At 51.4% G+C, this 15,260-nt stretch overlaps 1 protein-coding gene across 1 annotated transcript; it reads left to right on the forward strand.

Moving 5' to 3' along the window:
* Window positions 1-2,198: 2,198 nt before the first annotated feature.
* ATP1B1 (ATPase Na+/K+ transporting subunit beta 1) lies at window positions 2,199-14,774 on the forward strand (the record flags this gene model as incomplete). Its single annotated transcript, XM_079549925.1, has 6 exons — window positions 2,199-2,298; window positions 4,250-4,378; window positions 10,671-10,826; window positions 11,603-11,787; window positions 13,485-13,565; window positions 14,203-14,774. The coding sequence occupies 6 exons, from the start codon at window positions 2,199-2,201 to the stop codon at window positions 14,467-14,469; spliced, it is 918 nt and encodes a 305-aa protein (XP_079406051.1). The 3' UTR covers window positions 14,470-14,774.
* Window positions 14,775-15,260: the final 486 nt, after the last annotated feature.

The following is a 15,260-nucleotide window of genomic DNA, read 5'->3' on the forward strand; positions in this document are numbered from 1 at the left end:
CAGAAATACAGACTCTTGCAGGAAGCTTCCCGATGATCCTTAAGCAAACAGCAATGAAGCCAGGCTCTCCTGCAGCTCAGCTTCCACAGGCACCATCAGTTCTGGTAGTGAGAGAACGTGCTCAGAGAAAGATCATGTTTCCGAGTGGCCATTTATGCTGTAACTGTGATATGGCTACTCAGGTTAGATGGATCATTCATCTTAGTTGCTTTCTCCAGACTTACTCTCAATGGCCATAAACCTGCTGTTTTCACTTTGGGTGTCCCTGTTGCTTGGACAGAAGGCAAGGAGGGGAGGGCCACCAGCCCTAAGCCAACTTGTGTGGGATTTTCTTGGCTTGTAGACATGGCCAGGCACAGCATAAGTGGACAGGCTGCCTCATGAACACATTTATGTGGCAACATCACACATCTGCACTCAGTTCCCAAAGTACTGGCTGAGGCAGGGCAGGGTACTGAGGCCATGAGGGGCACCCAGGATATGAGAGGGAGCCGGTTTTCTTACCAGGCAGCCAGGCAGAGTGGGCGGCCCACAGCTGAGGATGTTGCCTTGCTGGCTACAATAGCTATAGCACTGGGATCTGTGCAGTGGACATGGGCAGCTATTCCTCCCACAGCGTCTTGTTTATTGGCTTGATTGTAATCACAGTCCTCTTAACTCGTAACCGATACTCCTCCCTACAAGGCACACGATGTTCACTGGGTATCAGATCCTGCTGTCTGTGTTTGCTCTTGTTATCGCCCACCATCAGCAGGTCTCTTTAAAGATGAGCTCTGACAAACACCACAGAGAAAAAGAGAGATGCCACTCATCCTCTTCCCCCTTGGAAGATCAGCTGTCTGAATGCCATTGGGAGCAAGTTCCCCTAACTTACCTAGGACAAAAGTCCATGTTGCTGGCTCCTTTCATCACCTATAAGGTGCCACAGAGCTGGCTTCCTCTGATACCCACGAACACGCCATGGATATCCATGGAGCATTCAGCAAAGCGGCACTCCCACTTAAACACACTCAAACTCCCCATTCTCCTGCATGACGCTTCTAGCAGACGAGCCTGGGAGGCTTTGGGAAGCACCATCAGGGTGTCTGTCCCCACGCAGCCTCAGCAGGCCAAGGTCCCATAAACTATCTCAGTATTAGTTGCCTCGGGGGCTTTGGCTGTGCTTTGGCCACGGGACCTGTGAAGGAAGGCTGGGGGAGCTGGGTTTGTTCAACCTGGAGGCGGCTTCAGGGAGACCTTATTATGTGGCCTTCCAGCACTTGAGGGGAGCTGATTAACAGGAAGGAGTCCGAATTCTTACACGGGCAGATGGTGCTAAGACACGGGGAAGGCAGTTTTGAACTAAAAGAAGGGAGATTTAGGTTAGATTAGAAGAAATTTTTCACTCAGAGGGCGGTGAGAGGCTGCCACAGCCGCCCAGAGGAGCAGCGGTGCCCCATCCTTGGAGACGCACAAGGTCGGGTTGGATGGGGCCGTGGGCAGCTGAGCCGGTGGGGCTCACATGGAAGGGGCACCCCGCTCACCGCTCTGCGCCGCACGGCCATCCCCGCGGCCTGAGCTCCCGCCCCGCCTCTCCCCCGCTCCCCGCGCCGCAGCCCCGCGCACCCCGCCGCTTGCCGCAGCCCCCCCGCGGGTCACCTTGCCAGGGCGGCTGCGCCCCGCGCCCTCCCTCCCCCCAACGGGGAAACAAAAGAAGCTGCCGGCAGGTGCCGAGCGGCGGGGGCGGCGCCTGCTTTGCACGGAGCGCCCCGCACGCGAGCGCGGCGCGAGGCCGCTACCCGTTCGCGGCGCCACACCTGCGCGCGCGCCCGCCAGCGCGGGCGCGAGCTCCGCACGAGTCCCTCACGAGCCCGACTCCGCCCGCCGGGCACCGCCCGGCCCGCCTCGTGCCCCGCCCTCGCGCCCCACCGCCGGCTCCCATTGGCCGCGCCGCCGGGGGGGCGGGAGCCGGCGGCGTATATGAAGGGGCGCGGCGGGCGGGGAGCGCGGCCGCTCTGTGCCCGGTGGGCTTGACTCGCTTCTCCTTCGCCCGTCGCCGCCGCAGCTCGCGGTAGCGTCCCCCGCCGGGCCAGCGCCGCCGGCCGCCCCTCAGCGCGGGCGGGAGCACCCACGCCTCCTCGAGCCCGGGGCGCGGAGTACCGGCCGGGGCCCGTCCGATCCGACGTTCATTCTCTCCCGCCGCCCCCCGCCCGCTCACCATGGCCCGCGGGAAGGCCAAGGACGGCGACGGCAATTGGAAGAAGTTCATCTGGAACTCGGAGAAGAAGGAGCTGCTGGGCCGCACCGGGGGCAGCTGGTGTGAGTGCGGGGCTGGGGGCGGCGGGCACTGCAGCGCGGAGCGCCACGCCTCCCTCCCCTGCGGCGGGGCTGCGGCGGGGCCGGGGGCTGCGCGCCTACCGCGGCGGGGCGGGCGTGCAGGTGGGGCGGGGCGGGGTGGGCCGACCTTGGCGAGGGCGCTTCGTCCTTGGGGCGCCTTCCCCGGCATCGCCGCGGCGGACGGGCGGCCTCCCGGCTGCGCCCCGCTTCTTCCGCTGTATCCTTCCCCGGAGAAAGGACGCCGAGCTGCCTGCGCCTCGCCGCGAGAAAGCGGCTGTCCGTTTCCGCGCCCGCGAGGACGGAGAGGCGGCTTCTTGCGGCGATGCTCGCCCTCGCGGGGCGCCGCACGAATGGCCCTTAAGACCCTTAAAGAGGGTTTTGCCGCTTTCCGTGCGCACGCGACGCGGGTGCCGCAACCTGGCGGCGGCTGCGGGCAGCGTGATGTTGGGTAGCGCTGACCGTGCCTTCCCTGCGGCACGCCTGTGTTGCCCGCCAGGTGCCCGTGTCCGCTTCAGGGTCACTCCTTGAGCTGCTGGCCCTATGCCCAGGCACGTGCCGACCTGTTGCGGGCCGCTTTCTCATACGGTGCCGTGTGCTTGGGCCCGGACCTGTGTGTTTTTTGAAAGCTTGACCTTTAAGGTGCCTTTGGTGCTAAGAGCATCCTGCCTGGGAAGCTGATTAAATGTGCTACCTCCCAGCACCGGCCTTTTGATGTTACAGTGCTCAAAGGCATCGTTACGCTGCAGACAACGGCGTTAGTGTTTGGTTTGTTACAACAGCACCTCCTATGACCGTGCTCTGGAAAAAATTTCCAAATGCTTCTGACGTCACAGCCACTGGCTTTACGCTGCCTGGATACCAAAGAGTGTTTTTTAACTCGTGGAGAACCGCGCTGTTGCACCGAGCTCTGCCCGCCAGCCCTGGCTGTGGTACGCACCAGGAGGACAAGAGAATGGAGTGCCTGCTCACCGCATCCCTCAGCCTCCATTGCTGGCAGTTCCCCCTGGTCCTGGTTCCTTAGCAGATGAGAAACAACCAGCCAGAGACAGCTGTGTTAATCAAGAGGCTTCTCAGCTGATGGAGGCTTTTGTGCTGGGGCTCAGGAGAGGAGGAATACTTTCACCTGCTGCATCCTCCCCTGCCCTTGTATCTGCTCACCTTGAGGCCTCCAAACAGGCCTCTCTTCTCCCTGGCCTGCAGCAAGGTCAGGGCACTGGGATCAAGTGCTCAGCGCCTGCTGCACTGCCTGGCTTGTCCCTGCGGCCCCATTAGCATACAGTTGCTTGGCATGGGCTGGCTTATCCTGGTGATGCCTAGTACGGCATGTTACCATGCAGTTAATCAGTTGAGATAATCTCTGTAAACCAGTAACCGATACCCAGAGTATGAGCTGCGCTGTGTCCGAGGTTATTTTAGTCATCTCTGTTCAGACCAAAACTGAATTCAGTCTGTCATTATTAGAGAACTCTTTTTAATTGGAATTGGCAGTGCTGAACTGCCTTTATAGATGCAAGTGATTGGCAAATACGGAGTGCTTTGATGCATGTAAGTCCTTCCCTACACTTGAGATGGAGCATCGGTGATTATTTGTGCCCAATTCCTGCTCCTGTTCTTGGATAGAAGCCAGATTCTGTATTACTAGGGAAGGTCAGACTTTACCGGTGCTCATAAACCAGAATCTAATAGCTCTTTAAGATTCCCTGGAAGCAGCTTTGAGGCTTGGAGAAATGTGGAATTAGCATCCTTCAGAAACCTACTGTGTGCAGCATGTTTTCTATGTGCTGGGCTTGCGCCCCACCGAAGCCTGTCACCTTGTGGTGGCATTGCTTAGCTGAGGGATCCATGGAAATAGAGAAGAACACAATTTAACCTTTGTGCTTCGGAGTACTGAGAGTCTTGGGGCTTGATTCATCTTTCTGTTCTTCTCTTGCAGTTAAGATCCTCCTCTTCTATGTCATCTTCTACGGCTGCCTGGCAGGGATTTTCATTGGGACCATCCAAGTGATGTTGCTCACCGTCAGTGAATTTGAACCCAAGTACCAGGACCGTGTGGCACCCCCAGGTAACTGGATGGAGGAAAGTGATGGCTGGTGCAGACTGTTCTGGGGACACTTCAATTAGTCACCTCAGGGAGGAGGATGAAAACAGCATCTCCTTGCTGCAGTGCATATTGCTAGGGGGTGGGTATGTTCCAGGCCTTCTGTGAGCAGCACTGGTGCTAGAAGAAAGTCCTGTTAGAGCTCAGGCTTGCAGCACATTAGGCTTTCTTCCTGTCTGAGAGAAGCCTGAACCTGGACTAATGCTCTCCCCTTAAACTGAAGCAGTGGAGTGAGGTTCAGACTTCACTTGGGAATGAGCTGCGCAAAGAGCTTGGGTTCAGATTCTTTCATAGCCACTGTGTTCCCATGGGGAAAATGGGGGGACAAAGTAAAATGCTTGTCAGTGAAAGTGGGGTGCACAAGGAGAAAGGGGAGAAGGTTCCAGTTCTGGATGTGCTTAGTGAATCACATTGGTTAATGCTAAGTTGTGAGCTCCGGGAGGCAACTGCAGCAGCGAATGTGCAGTGGGAGGATCAGAGGTGAGTCTGGTGTCTCCCGATGCACAGCTTTTCTCTGCTAGATCAAGCAGGGATCTGCCAGAAATGCAGGTATCTGCTTGAGTTGTGCCCAGCCTGCCTCCTGTGCCCGCTGCCGCAGGGTCCCTGCTCTGCCTGCTGCCTCCTGCGGCAGCTCTGCACGCGGGGGGAGCTGCGCAACTGCTGCCTTCCTGTATCGCGGGTGACCTTGAGGCTGCTTGGCACTGGGTATGGTAACAATCTGTCTCCAGTTGCTCTGTAAAACAGCTTTTAATAACGGTGGTATTTAAGTGACAGTTGTGAGGCTGATGGTTTGTGGCTGCAGAAGCTGGCTCTGGTGTCACACGGCATCTTACGGTGCTGCTGTCTGCGGGGCTGTTCCACAAATGTTCCCTGCTCCAACAACGCAGGGAGTGCTGCCTCACCAGATGGTGCCGGTATCTCGGCAGAGAATTGTCTCTTTCGGATAACTGCTTTTCCACCAACACTTTCAGAACAGAGAAAGGAACTGCTGTCAGCATGTGGCAGTTCTTAAGGTACTGGAATGGCTGGGATAAGCGGTGCCCTCAGTGCTGATGCTGGCTGTTCCCACCTCTGCATCAGGCTGTGATGCTGGCGGTAAGGACTCCATACTGCTGACACTGACCAGAGCTGTTGTCTGCATTTGAAAGACAAACATGGCTAATGGGGAATAGATATTTCTTAAATGTGGTTTTCCTCAGTTGAAGCCCAGGCGTGAAATAATGAGCAGGAAAGTGGATCTTGGGTCACATCCAGACAGTCTTGCTGCTTAGTCCGGTGTCACCTAATTCCTCATTCTAGGTAAACTGTTAGGATCACAAACTGCTGTTAGGCAGAGCTAATTGCAGAGCAACTCTGTAGTAAAATTTCTTTGCAAGATTTCAGCCTGCAGGATGTTATTTGTCTTTTAATTGCCTACTGCACCACTGAGCTTTATCTTCTCGTAACAAATAAAGGGAAATGAATTTCAGGATGCTGGCTTAGTGTGTACTATAGAAATTGAAAAAGGAAGAAATAAAAAGGTTCTAAGGGATTTTCTGAGTTTGAAATGGGCTTTGGGACTGAAATCAAGCAGTGTAAGAGAATCCAACAGTGAACAAATGGCAGCATGCAGCCCAATAGGAAGGTAATAGAGCAGTAGAGCTGTAATGGCATATGCACACAACACAGCCCTTCGCAGGGCGTCATCTGATGTTTTTCTCCACATGTGGACAGGTGAAGGGTGGCTCTTACTGTGGTGTCTGTTCCTTGTTCTGCAGCATGGCACCTCTTAGACCACAATACATCATAAAGCTTTCATAGAGACTGAGCTTGTAGTGGGGTGCAGGGGATGCTGTGGGCAGACAGTAATCATTGTGTTCCTGTAGTATGCAGAGGGCTCCCTGTACTGCTAACAGAACTGCACCTCTGGCAATTAGCACGTGTTCACTCACATGGTGAGCATCTAACTCTAATTTTCCATGAACTGACAGCCCTGCAGCCTATGAACTATGTTTAAAAAAGTGTTATGCAATTCTAGTTCCTGGTTCTTGTAGGCGGAGTTGCAAGCAGAGTATGTATAGTGGCAGCTTGATAGGTCCCAGATGTCCTGGAAAGCTAGAAAACCTGATTTTGTGCCTGTTAAATCTTTTGTCCTTGAGCAAGACCATTTTGTGATCCCATGTGGTTGGGAAGGGTGAATACTTGACTCTCCTTCAAGGTTTACAGGAGGAAGTGCTGTAGAGGCTGCTATAATGTCCTTCTAGTTCTGCAGTATGAAAGGTTCCAAACAGCAGCAGAAGATACAGGATGTTTCCTCAAGTTACTGATGTGGGAATATAGCTGTAAAGTGCTCTTTGTAGCCAAATGTCGTTTGTATGCTAATTGATTTGTGTGCTGAGCACAACGGGGATGTGATGCAGCTTTAGGGCAGCTGACTGCCATACCTTCCATGGTGCTATTTGCTCTTTCTCCCTGGGCTGGGAGAAGGGGCAGTGTGGTCACCTTTTGTCCAGCCTTGCTGCTGTAGCAGCAGGCACAGTAGGCTTCCATGCGTGCTGTGCCTCGGACTCTGCTCTACCCACAGCGCTCGCCCTGCTGGCAGGGAAGAGCCTCTTCAAAAAATGAAGGTTTAATATTCTGTGTTGAAGTCCATTTTTCTTCTTCCCCAATGGAAATGGGGCTGTGTATCCTGCCATCTCGTGGTGCTCCTGCAGACCATGGTGTGCCTTGCAGACAGTGCTATGTGTGCTTTGAAGTGGTGGCAAAAAGGAGGTGGCCTTTTCTAATTGGGAGAGCTCATGTCTCTGCTGTGTTAAATGTTGCTTGGGCAGCATCTGCTGGGAAGGGCTGCTCTGCTGTGTGTTCTCCATTCGGTTTATTCAGCTCTGATAGCAGCGGGGAGATGGAAGCCAGGGTGATAGGAAAGCCCCAAGAGGCCTGTACCACCTCCTGTTGAGTCACACTTCTGCTTCTGTCTCTTATCTCAGCACCTAAGCATGAAAAACATCTGAATCTCAAGCTCTAGGGACACTGTCTGCCTCCTCCAAGCCAAGCAGATTTACTGCATTTCTAGAAAACTTGCACCTGCTTTCTTGCACTTCTGGGACAAGATAGAGGGTGAGTTAGAGTTTGGAAGGGCATCAGTTAGCATAGAGACTTTGAAAGCCCACCCTCACTTAGTGTGTGGGGTGTGAAGTAGGATTGGTGTAGTGGTTGCTAAATTTGTCATCTGTGTCACCCAAGTAGTGTTTAAACTTATTCTGAACCACGGTGCTGGGAAATGAGCACTGCATGATGAAGCAACTGTAGTTCCTGCAGACTTGCACAACCACTGCTACTAACAGCCCTGACCTACTGCTTCTAGTTTCTTCTCCTTCACCTTCAGGACAGTGCTTTTTCTCAAGTGGTGCTCCTGGAGCTTAGAATGCTAGAACATGGAATGTTCAGTTGGAAATGAAATGGATTAAGTGCGCTTGTAATCTGCGGCAGTATTCTGGGAGTGGAACTGTGGCTGGAAAAAGAATTAGGGGCTTGTCAGACTTGTCTGGTTTGAGATACTTTAGCACATTTGGAATTAGATACAACCTTTCAATGGTTTCTGTTACTGAGGTGAGGCACCATTTGTCTCTTGTGCAGACAGTGTCAGTCAAGTGAAAACAGTGATCTTACTGCCTAGCAATGCACTCTGCGAGGCAATTACAGAAAGAATATGTCAGAATCAAAAGTGGTTTTGTCTCTGTTTTCCTGGAAGTGAGTGCCTTGATTCTTCCATGTTATGAGCAGCATCACCAGACGTGACTGGTAATGACACGAGGTGACCTGTGGCACATGTAATTTGAAAATGGAGAGAGTTTTGTTTGGACTTCTAGCTGTGGGAACATGCGAGGCTTCATTTCTGTCTCCCAGAGTTTGTTGATGAATGGCTTCCTCATGAGCACGAGTCCCTGAGAGCCTTATGCAGCCCTGTACTTCCTTATTGCCCACCAACCCCTGGCAGGTAGCACTGGGACGATTCAGCCCGCACCCTGATGCTTGTTTCAGTTCTCCATGTAGGGATGAGAAGCTTTCAGAAAGATCACAATGTTTTAGAGAGGGTTCCCCCTCTTGTCTTAGCAAATCAGCATTAAACAAAGTTGCTCAGGAAAGGTTTACCTATGGTGCCACTCTGGTAATGGTACTGAAGCTTTTGTTATCCCTTCTGTGCCATCTGTATGTTCATGCTCAAAACAAGGAAATAAATGATAGGCCTGTGCTTAGGGCTGTGCGTGCAGTCAGTCACGTGCGTGTGAGTACGGAAGTTGTGGTGGAAACCACTGATAGGTTTTCAGTCAGCATCGAGCACCTTTTGTCTTCTCATAGGTTCACTTGTTTGTCTCCAAAGTGGAAAAGCTGATCCCTACTTTGTTCTTGTCCCGAACAAAGCGATCCCCTGTGCCACCAAAGCATGTGCTGGGCTGAGGGCAGCCAAGCTTTGCTGTGGCTGATGGCTGTGGTCAGGAAGAGCTTTCTCTTGGAGCCGCTGCATGAGGTGCTGCTTGGACTCTGGTGCTGCTCTGCAAAGGTTTGCAGGATGGACTGGGAGCCTGTTCTCCAGGTCTTGTGGGTGGCTGGAGGATTGGTGCTGGGCTCTCCTGGCAGCAAGCTCGGGGCTTTCACGGGGGCTGCAGGGCTCGCTCTGCCCTTCACCCTCACTGTGCCTGCCTGGGTGGCTGTGGGTGCGATAAAAAGCAAGTGGGGACTTCCTTGCTGCTAGCAGGTCTGAGTGAGCTAACAGCCCAATGGCCTGAGCAAAACTTAGCAAGCCTGGCCAAGCTTTCCTCAGTATTATATTTACTCACTCAACTGATAACTGTAACTTGAACTCTGGAAGAGGCAGGCCCAGTGAGTCATTTTGAGTAACTCCACACTCACTGCTTCCTGGTGGATCAGTAACGTGAGGAGAGTTGCCGGGGTAGGTTGAAGTCCTTTACTAAAACCAAACCCAACTTATTTTATGCATCTGTAACCATTGGTAGGACAGGAAAGCAAGGAGTTGCTTGAAAAGAGGTTGAAAGCTCCACTGACTTTGAAGGGTGCAACTTAATTCTGCTGATGGAATGGTGAATTGCTTCTGAATGTGTAATGCTGAGCATGGGCAGTTTGTACCAAAGGGAGCTTGGAGTGGGCAAAGCTGCTTCTTGGAATAAAACCTGAGATTGCAAGCTGCTCTCCAGGTGTCTCACTATCTTCAGCCACCAGGAGCTGCCTTCAGAGGGAACAAAGCTCATCATTTACAAATTCCATCTCAGTGGGTAGGGGGAGCGGTGAGCTGGCCGAGCAGTGGCTGAGCAGAAGCACAAGAGTGGCCTTAGGAAAACGGCTGGAGTCACAAGCTGCTGCCAGCTGGGGCCAGTCTGCTGAGCTGCCCGAGCCTTGCTCTGAAGAAACTTGTTGGCAACAGACCTCTTCTGAGCTGTCAAAGGGAATACTGCTCTCCTGCTCGTTTTTTTTTTTTTTGTTCTTGCTAAAGTGAAGATGGCAAACTGAACAAAAGTTGAGACCTGAGTAATTACAGTGGCAGCCACGAAGGCAGCATGAATTCCAGTTCCCATCGCTTTAAATTTAAGTGTTAGCCATGCATCAGCGCATTCAATTAAAACATGACCTAAGCTTCACGCAAGAGCAGCTATTTCCAAGTCCCATACTGACAGACAAAGGGCTTAGTGTTTTTCATCATCTACAGGCACTGCTTCTATCTATTCCACGCGTTCTTTTTCTACTTGTCCTCCTGAAGTCAAAACTGGAGCCAGTCAGACAGCCCAGGATATAGGATGGCCTTGAAGCATCTCTCTTGGTGGAGTGATGTTTCTCAACTCACAGCATTGCAGCTTTCCAGGTCACCCTGTGAGGTATGCATGTGTAGGAGCCAGCGTCCCTGGGAGCTCACAGTGTGGCTGCTCTCAGGTGCAGGCAGCTTCCTGCTGTTGTTGGCGAGGAGGCAGGGGCCTGCAGTTGTCTGCTTTTCTGGAGGAAAACCTTGACTTGTAGCCTTCCTTCTGGAGCTGTGATTTTTATCTGTGCAGTGATGCAAACCTCATGACGAATATTCCAAACTCTTGGTGGAAACTGGAGATAAGAGCCCTTCAGAACCTCCCCTCTAGTGAGCTTAAGTTGTTTTCTGTGAGTCGTGAGGCCTGAAAAATACAGATTAGTAATTCTGCTTTGTGCTTTCTGTGTGTAGTGCTGCCCACAGGCCATGCAGCTCTTCATGTTTTCTTCCTGATTTTGTTTTCCATAGGACTGACTCAAGTCCCTCAGGTACAAAAGACAGAAATTTCCTTTACTGTCTCCGATCCCAAAAGCTATGACCCATATGTGAAGAATCTGGAGGGGTTCTTAAGCAAGTACAGTGCTGGTGAGCAGACTGACAACATCGTATTTCAGGACTGTGGAGGTAAGTCCTGGTTATTTCCTACATTGAGGGCCTGACCAGTGCCTCTCTTGGGTCTGTTGGCACATGAGGGTCAGTAGTGGCATTTTCTGTCTTCATCTGTCCCTTTCCTCATACGACCACCACATGGTAGACTTTAACTGGTGGGCTTTGGTTCCAGTTCTGTCAGCTGCTCATTTAAAGATGAGTTTGGACAGACCGGATCTGGCCGGGAGTGTACCAGAAGCTTATTGCAAAGGGTATGTGGCTGGGGACTTGCAGATTTCTCTTGGAGAAGATTGCAGCTGATTCTCCACAGCATATAGCACTGACCTTATAACTTCCATGAAAGCCATGGAAAGTTTTACTGGTGACTTTGCTGGGGACTGTGTCAGTAGTGTTGATGCAGTTCTGCAAAACATCTGGAAGATTCTAGAGGGCAATGAGATGATAACCTGTTAACACATGCATGTAAAATCTGAGGGGATCCCTCGGTTACAAAAAGTTACCAAAAAAATCTCTGTGCTCTTGTATTGCCAATGTTTGCTCTCGTGTAGCCCATAAGAGCTCTCAGTTAGGCAGACAGCCCGCAGACGCACAGGGCTGTGATCAGTCTGTGTAGGGAGAGGAGCAGCTGGGCACAGGCCTGTGCTGCAGGCCCAGGAGGTGGTATTGGAGGTGGTATTGCCCGTGTGGGCGAGTGGGAATCCTGAGGGCACAGGGATGCGGAAATAGGGCTGTCCCTGATGAGAAGAGGGTCGCACTGCATGTGATTGTTCTTCCATTCCTCCCTGTGGTAGACACACCTGCGGATTACAAAGAGAGAGGACCATACAATGATGCCCAAGGTCAGAAGAAGGTCTGTAAGTTCAAACGTGAGTGGCTGGAGAACTGCTCTGGGCTACAGGATAACACCTTTGGGTACAAGGAGGGCAAACCATGCATTCTCGTCAAGCTCAACAGAATTATCGGCTTCAAACCTAAGGCAAGTACCTCCTCCCTTTCTAAATGAAGCTACTGATGAGGATGGGAAGCTGGCTGCGGGTTTGCTGTGGTTCTGGAAAAGTCTTTCAGCTTGTGCCTGCTTTTCTGTCTCTGTAGAGAGAGATCAGTATTAACCCCGTTTTGCAAAGGAGAGACTGTGAGATCACTGTATGGCCGGCTTTAAAAATGGTTTCATTAAAAAGCAACAGAAAATGCATACGGCAGGTTCACAGCAAGTAGCCATGAGCATCATAGTGCAGACTCCTGCTCAGCTCTGGTGACTTACAGAGCCTGCTAACTGAATTACTCCAATGAAGTGTTTTCTTCAAATGATAACAACCCACGTTACCTGTGTGCTGCTACATGACAGTCCCAGACCTATGGTGTCTGCAGTAGGATCAGCCAGTTGTGTTGTGCCTCAGACACCTTCCCCAGGTGCTGCAGAGCTGCCTGCCTTGCTAAAACCACTTAGTTCAGTGCAGTAGTGCTGTATGAGGTATTAGACTATGAACTGTAAACTACATCTGGGAGTTTGGTACAGCTCTCACAGCAAGAAAGACAAGATGAGCTCTGGGTTACTGAGTGCAGACTCAGAAAAACCATGAGTGTCTGCTGTTCTGCCCCATGCTTGGTGCTGCTCTGAGAGACAGGTTTGTGGCAGCTGTTGAAGGAAGTTGATCTGGGCAGGAACTGCTTTTACTCTTTTTTTCCCCAGCCCATTGAGATGCCAATAAATTCTATGAGAACTCAGAGGCAGAGTACAAGTTATTGAATGAGGCAAGGTTCTCAGCACACCGCTCTATTTCCTGGATGGAAAGCCACGCGCTGGTACATCAGGCAGCCTGCATCGCCATCAGTAGGTGTAGTTGAGAGGAGGGGGAAAGGCTGGCTCACTAATGTGGTTGGAGGCAAACTTGTCTACAAAAGGAAGGCTGTCCTGTGCTACAGGGGATCAGTTGGATCTTGAATCATCTGATCCCAGGTGGAAACTGTGTGCAGGAATTTCCTGTGCTGTGGCAGTTGCAGGGTGCTGTGAAGATGCACAGTGTGATTGAGGAAGAGGAGGGTTTGGTGTGTATTGAAGAGCAGGGTCTGGGTGCAGTGTGACTTAAAGTGTGTGTATCTGAAGCGGTGTTCATTTGTTCCTCTATTTCAAGCTTTGGCAGAAGCCCTACAGCTTGCATATAGGGAATGGTGTTTGCTAGGCTGATCTGAGCTCAGCACACAGAGCTGGCACTGCCAGCTTTTCTGGAGTCCTTCCACATGGGTGATGTCAAAGTTCAGCAACGTTGTCAGGGTGTGACCACCTCTGTCATTCTTTGCTGTGTGTTCCTAGTCCTGACTGCATTCACCTGGCGGTCGGGTTGGCAATCTCCCAGCACTGCATCTCCTTCTGCCACTGGTTGACATTTGCACAAGCAAACAGGAGATGCTTTCTTCAGTGACTCCGTGAAATGAAAGTGTCTGTAGGAGTAGATAGCAGCTGTACTTGGGTGCACTGCAGTGCTCACAGTTGTGTCACTCTGCCTGTCTGTCCCAAGAACCGCCAGCGATGGCTGTGGCCTCAGGGGCTGAGCCAAAGGGATTCCTGTTGGCTGTGGTTTGGTGCCACTGAGCTCTGCTGCTGCGCAGGTACCCCAGTCTGTGCGGATGCATCATCCAGTGTGTTAACGTTGCACTCTTCTGGGTTTCTTCCAGGCACCAGAAAATGAGAGCCTCCCCGGAGGTCTTGCAGGAAAATACAACCCCTATCTCATCCCTGTCCACTGTGTTGCTAAGGTAAGTGAGATATAACAATGGAGAAGTGCGGAACTGCAGGCAGAGTCTTTGTCCAATAGTAACTGCCTCCTGCTGCCCTTCAGCAGGTGGTTGGGGTGGCTCTCTCGTGGGAGCTCTTTCCTCAGTAGTGGGAGCTTCTCAAATGCCCTTGGTGATGAACAACAGCAGTGCCCTCACCAAGAGGGTGAGGCCAGAAGTGGCTGTAGGGCTGCAGAGAGTTGTACTGCAGTTCTTAGCAAGGATGGCTGGGAAACTGCTCTGGTGAAGAGATATTTACTTAGGATGCTAAAGCTGCTGAAAAGGAGCAGAGGCTTTTTTGTTTTGTTTAACCGAACACAGTGGTCACACAGAAGCTGTGCTGACTTCTGAATGTACAAAGAAATGGTTGAGTGAGTTTTTAAATAAACGAATTGCGAAAAATGCTCTTCCTGGCTGCGCGCGCTGGGAGGCACAGCTTGGGAGCTGGTGGGTAGGCAGCTCCCTGGTGCCCTTCGGGTTGGGGCGGTCCCGGTGAGGCTGTGGATGCGAGGAGCAGCGGTCACCACAGAGAGGGCACAGTACTGATAAAATCAGCCAGTGTGAGAGAGCACAGCTACGAAATGGGTGTTTTCATTGTTTGCTCTTTTTCCCATCTCAGAGGGAAGAGGACTCGGACAAGGTCGGCGCGGTGGAGTACTACGGCATGGGTGGTTACCCGGGCTTTGCCCTGCAGTACTACCCGTACTATGGCAAGCTCCTGCAGCCGCACTACCTGCAGCCACTGGTGGCAGTGCAGTTCACCAACCTGACCTACGATGTGGAAGTGCGTGTGGAATGCAGGGCCTATGGGCAGAACATCCAGTACAGTGACAAAGACCGCTTCCAGGGACGCTTTGATATTAAATTTGACATAAGAAGCAGCTGATTGTAAGCACAACTCTCTCTCTCCCCCTCTTCCTCCTAGCCATTTAAAAAAGGTTTAAAAAAAAAAAAAAAAAAAGAACAAAAAAGAAAACCTACTAGTCTTGAACAAACTGTCATACGTATGGGACCTACACGTAATCTATATGCTTTACACTAGCTTTCTGCATTTACTAGGTTAGAATGTAAACCAAGTGTAGCAATAGCGACAAATATTTATTCTACTGTAAATGACAAAAGAAAACAGAATTGAGCCTTGGGACATGCCCATTTTTACTGTAAATTATAATTCCATAACTGACTTGTAGTAAGCAGTGTTTCTGGCCCCTAAGTATTGCTGCCTTGTGTATTTTATTTAGTGTACAGTACTATAGGTGCATACTCTGGTCATTTTTCAAGCCATGTATCGTATCTGTTTTCTACTTCTTGTGAGCAAAGACTTCTGCTGTCCAAGGTGTAAATACTCAATGGGACTAGAACTGGCATGATACTTCTCATTATTTTGTTCCGTTGAAAAGAAAGGCCCACCTGTGAGACTCTATTCAACAGCACTCCATAAGGCTTCTGACTTTTCTGTGGTGTTAGGATGTTTTCTTTGGAGGGGTGGCAGGCTAAACTAACTTAAGTGAGATTAAAGAGAATAGATGACTGTGTACTGTGCTTTGTAGCGAATGCTGTCTCTCTCTCCACCTTTTCCCTCATCCTCCAGTGTGTCTGTGAGAGACCTGGGTCAGGCTATTGCTGTCCTCAGTGATAGGCGCAACTCTTTGCTTTGTATATTTTCTTTTTTCTTTT

Source organism: Tetrao urogallus (genome assembly GCF_951394365.1).
Source record: "Tetrao urogallus genome assembly, chromosome: 1".
Taxonomy (NCBI): domain Eukaryota; kingdom Metazoa; phylum Chordata; class Aves; order Galliformes; family Phasianidae; genus Tetrao; species Tetrao urogallus.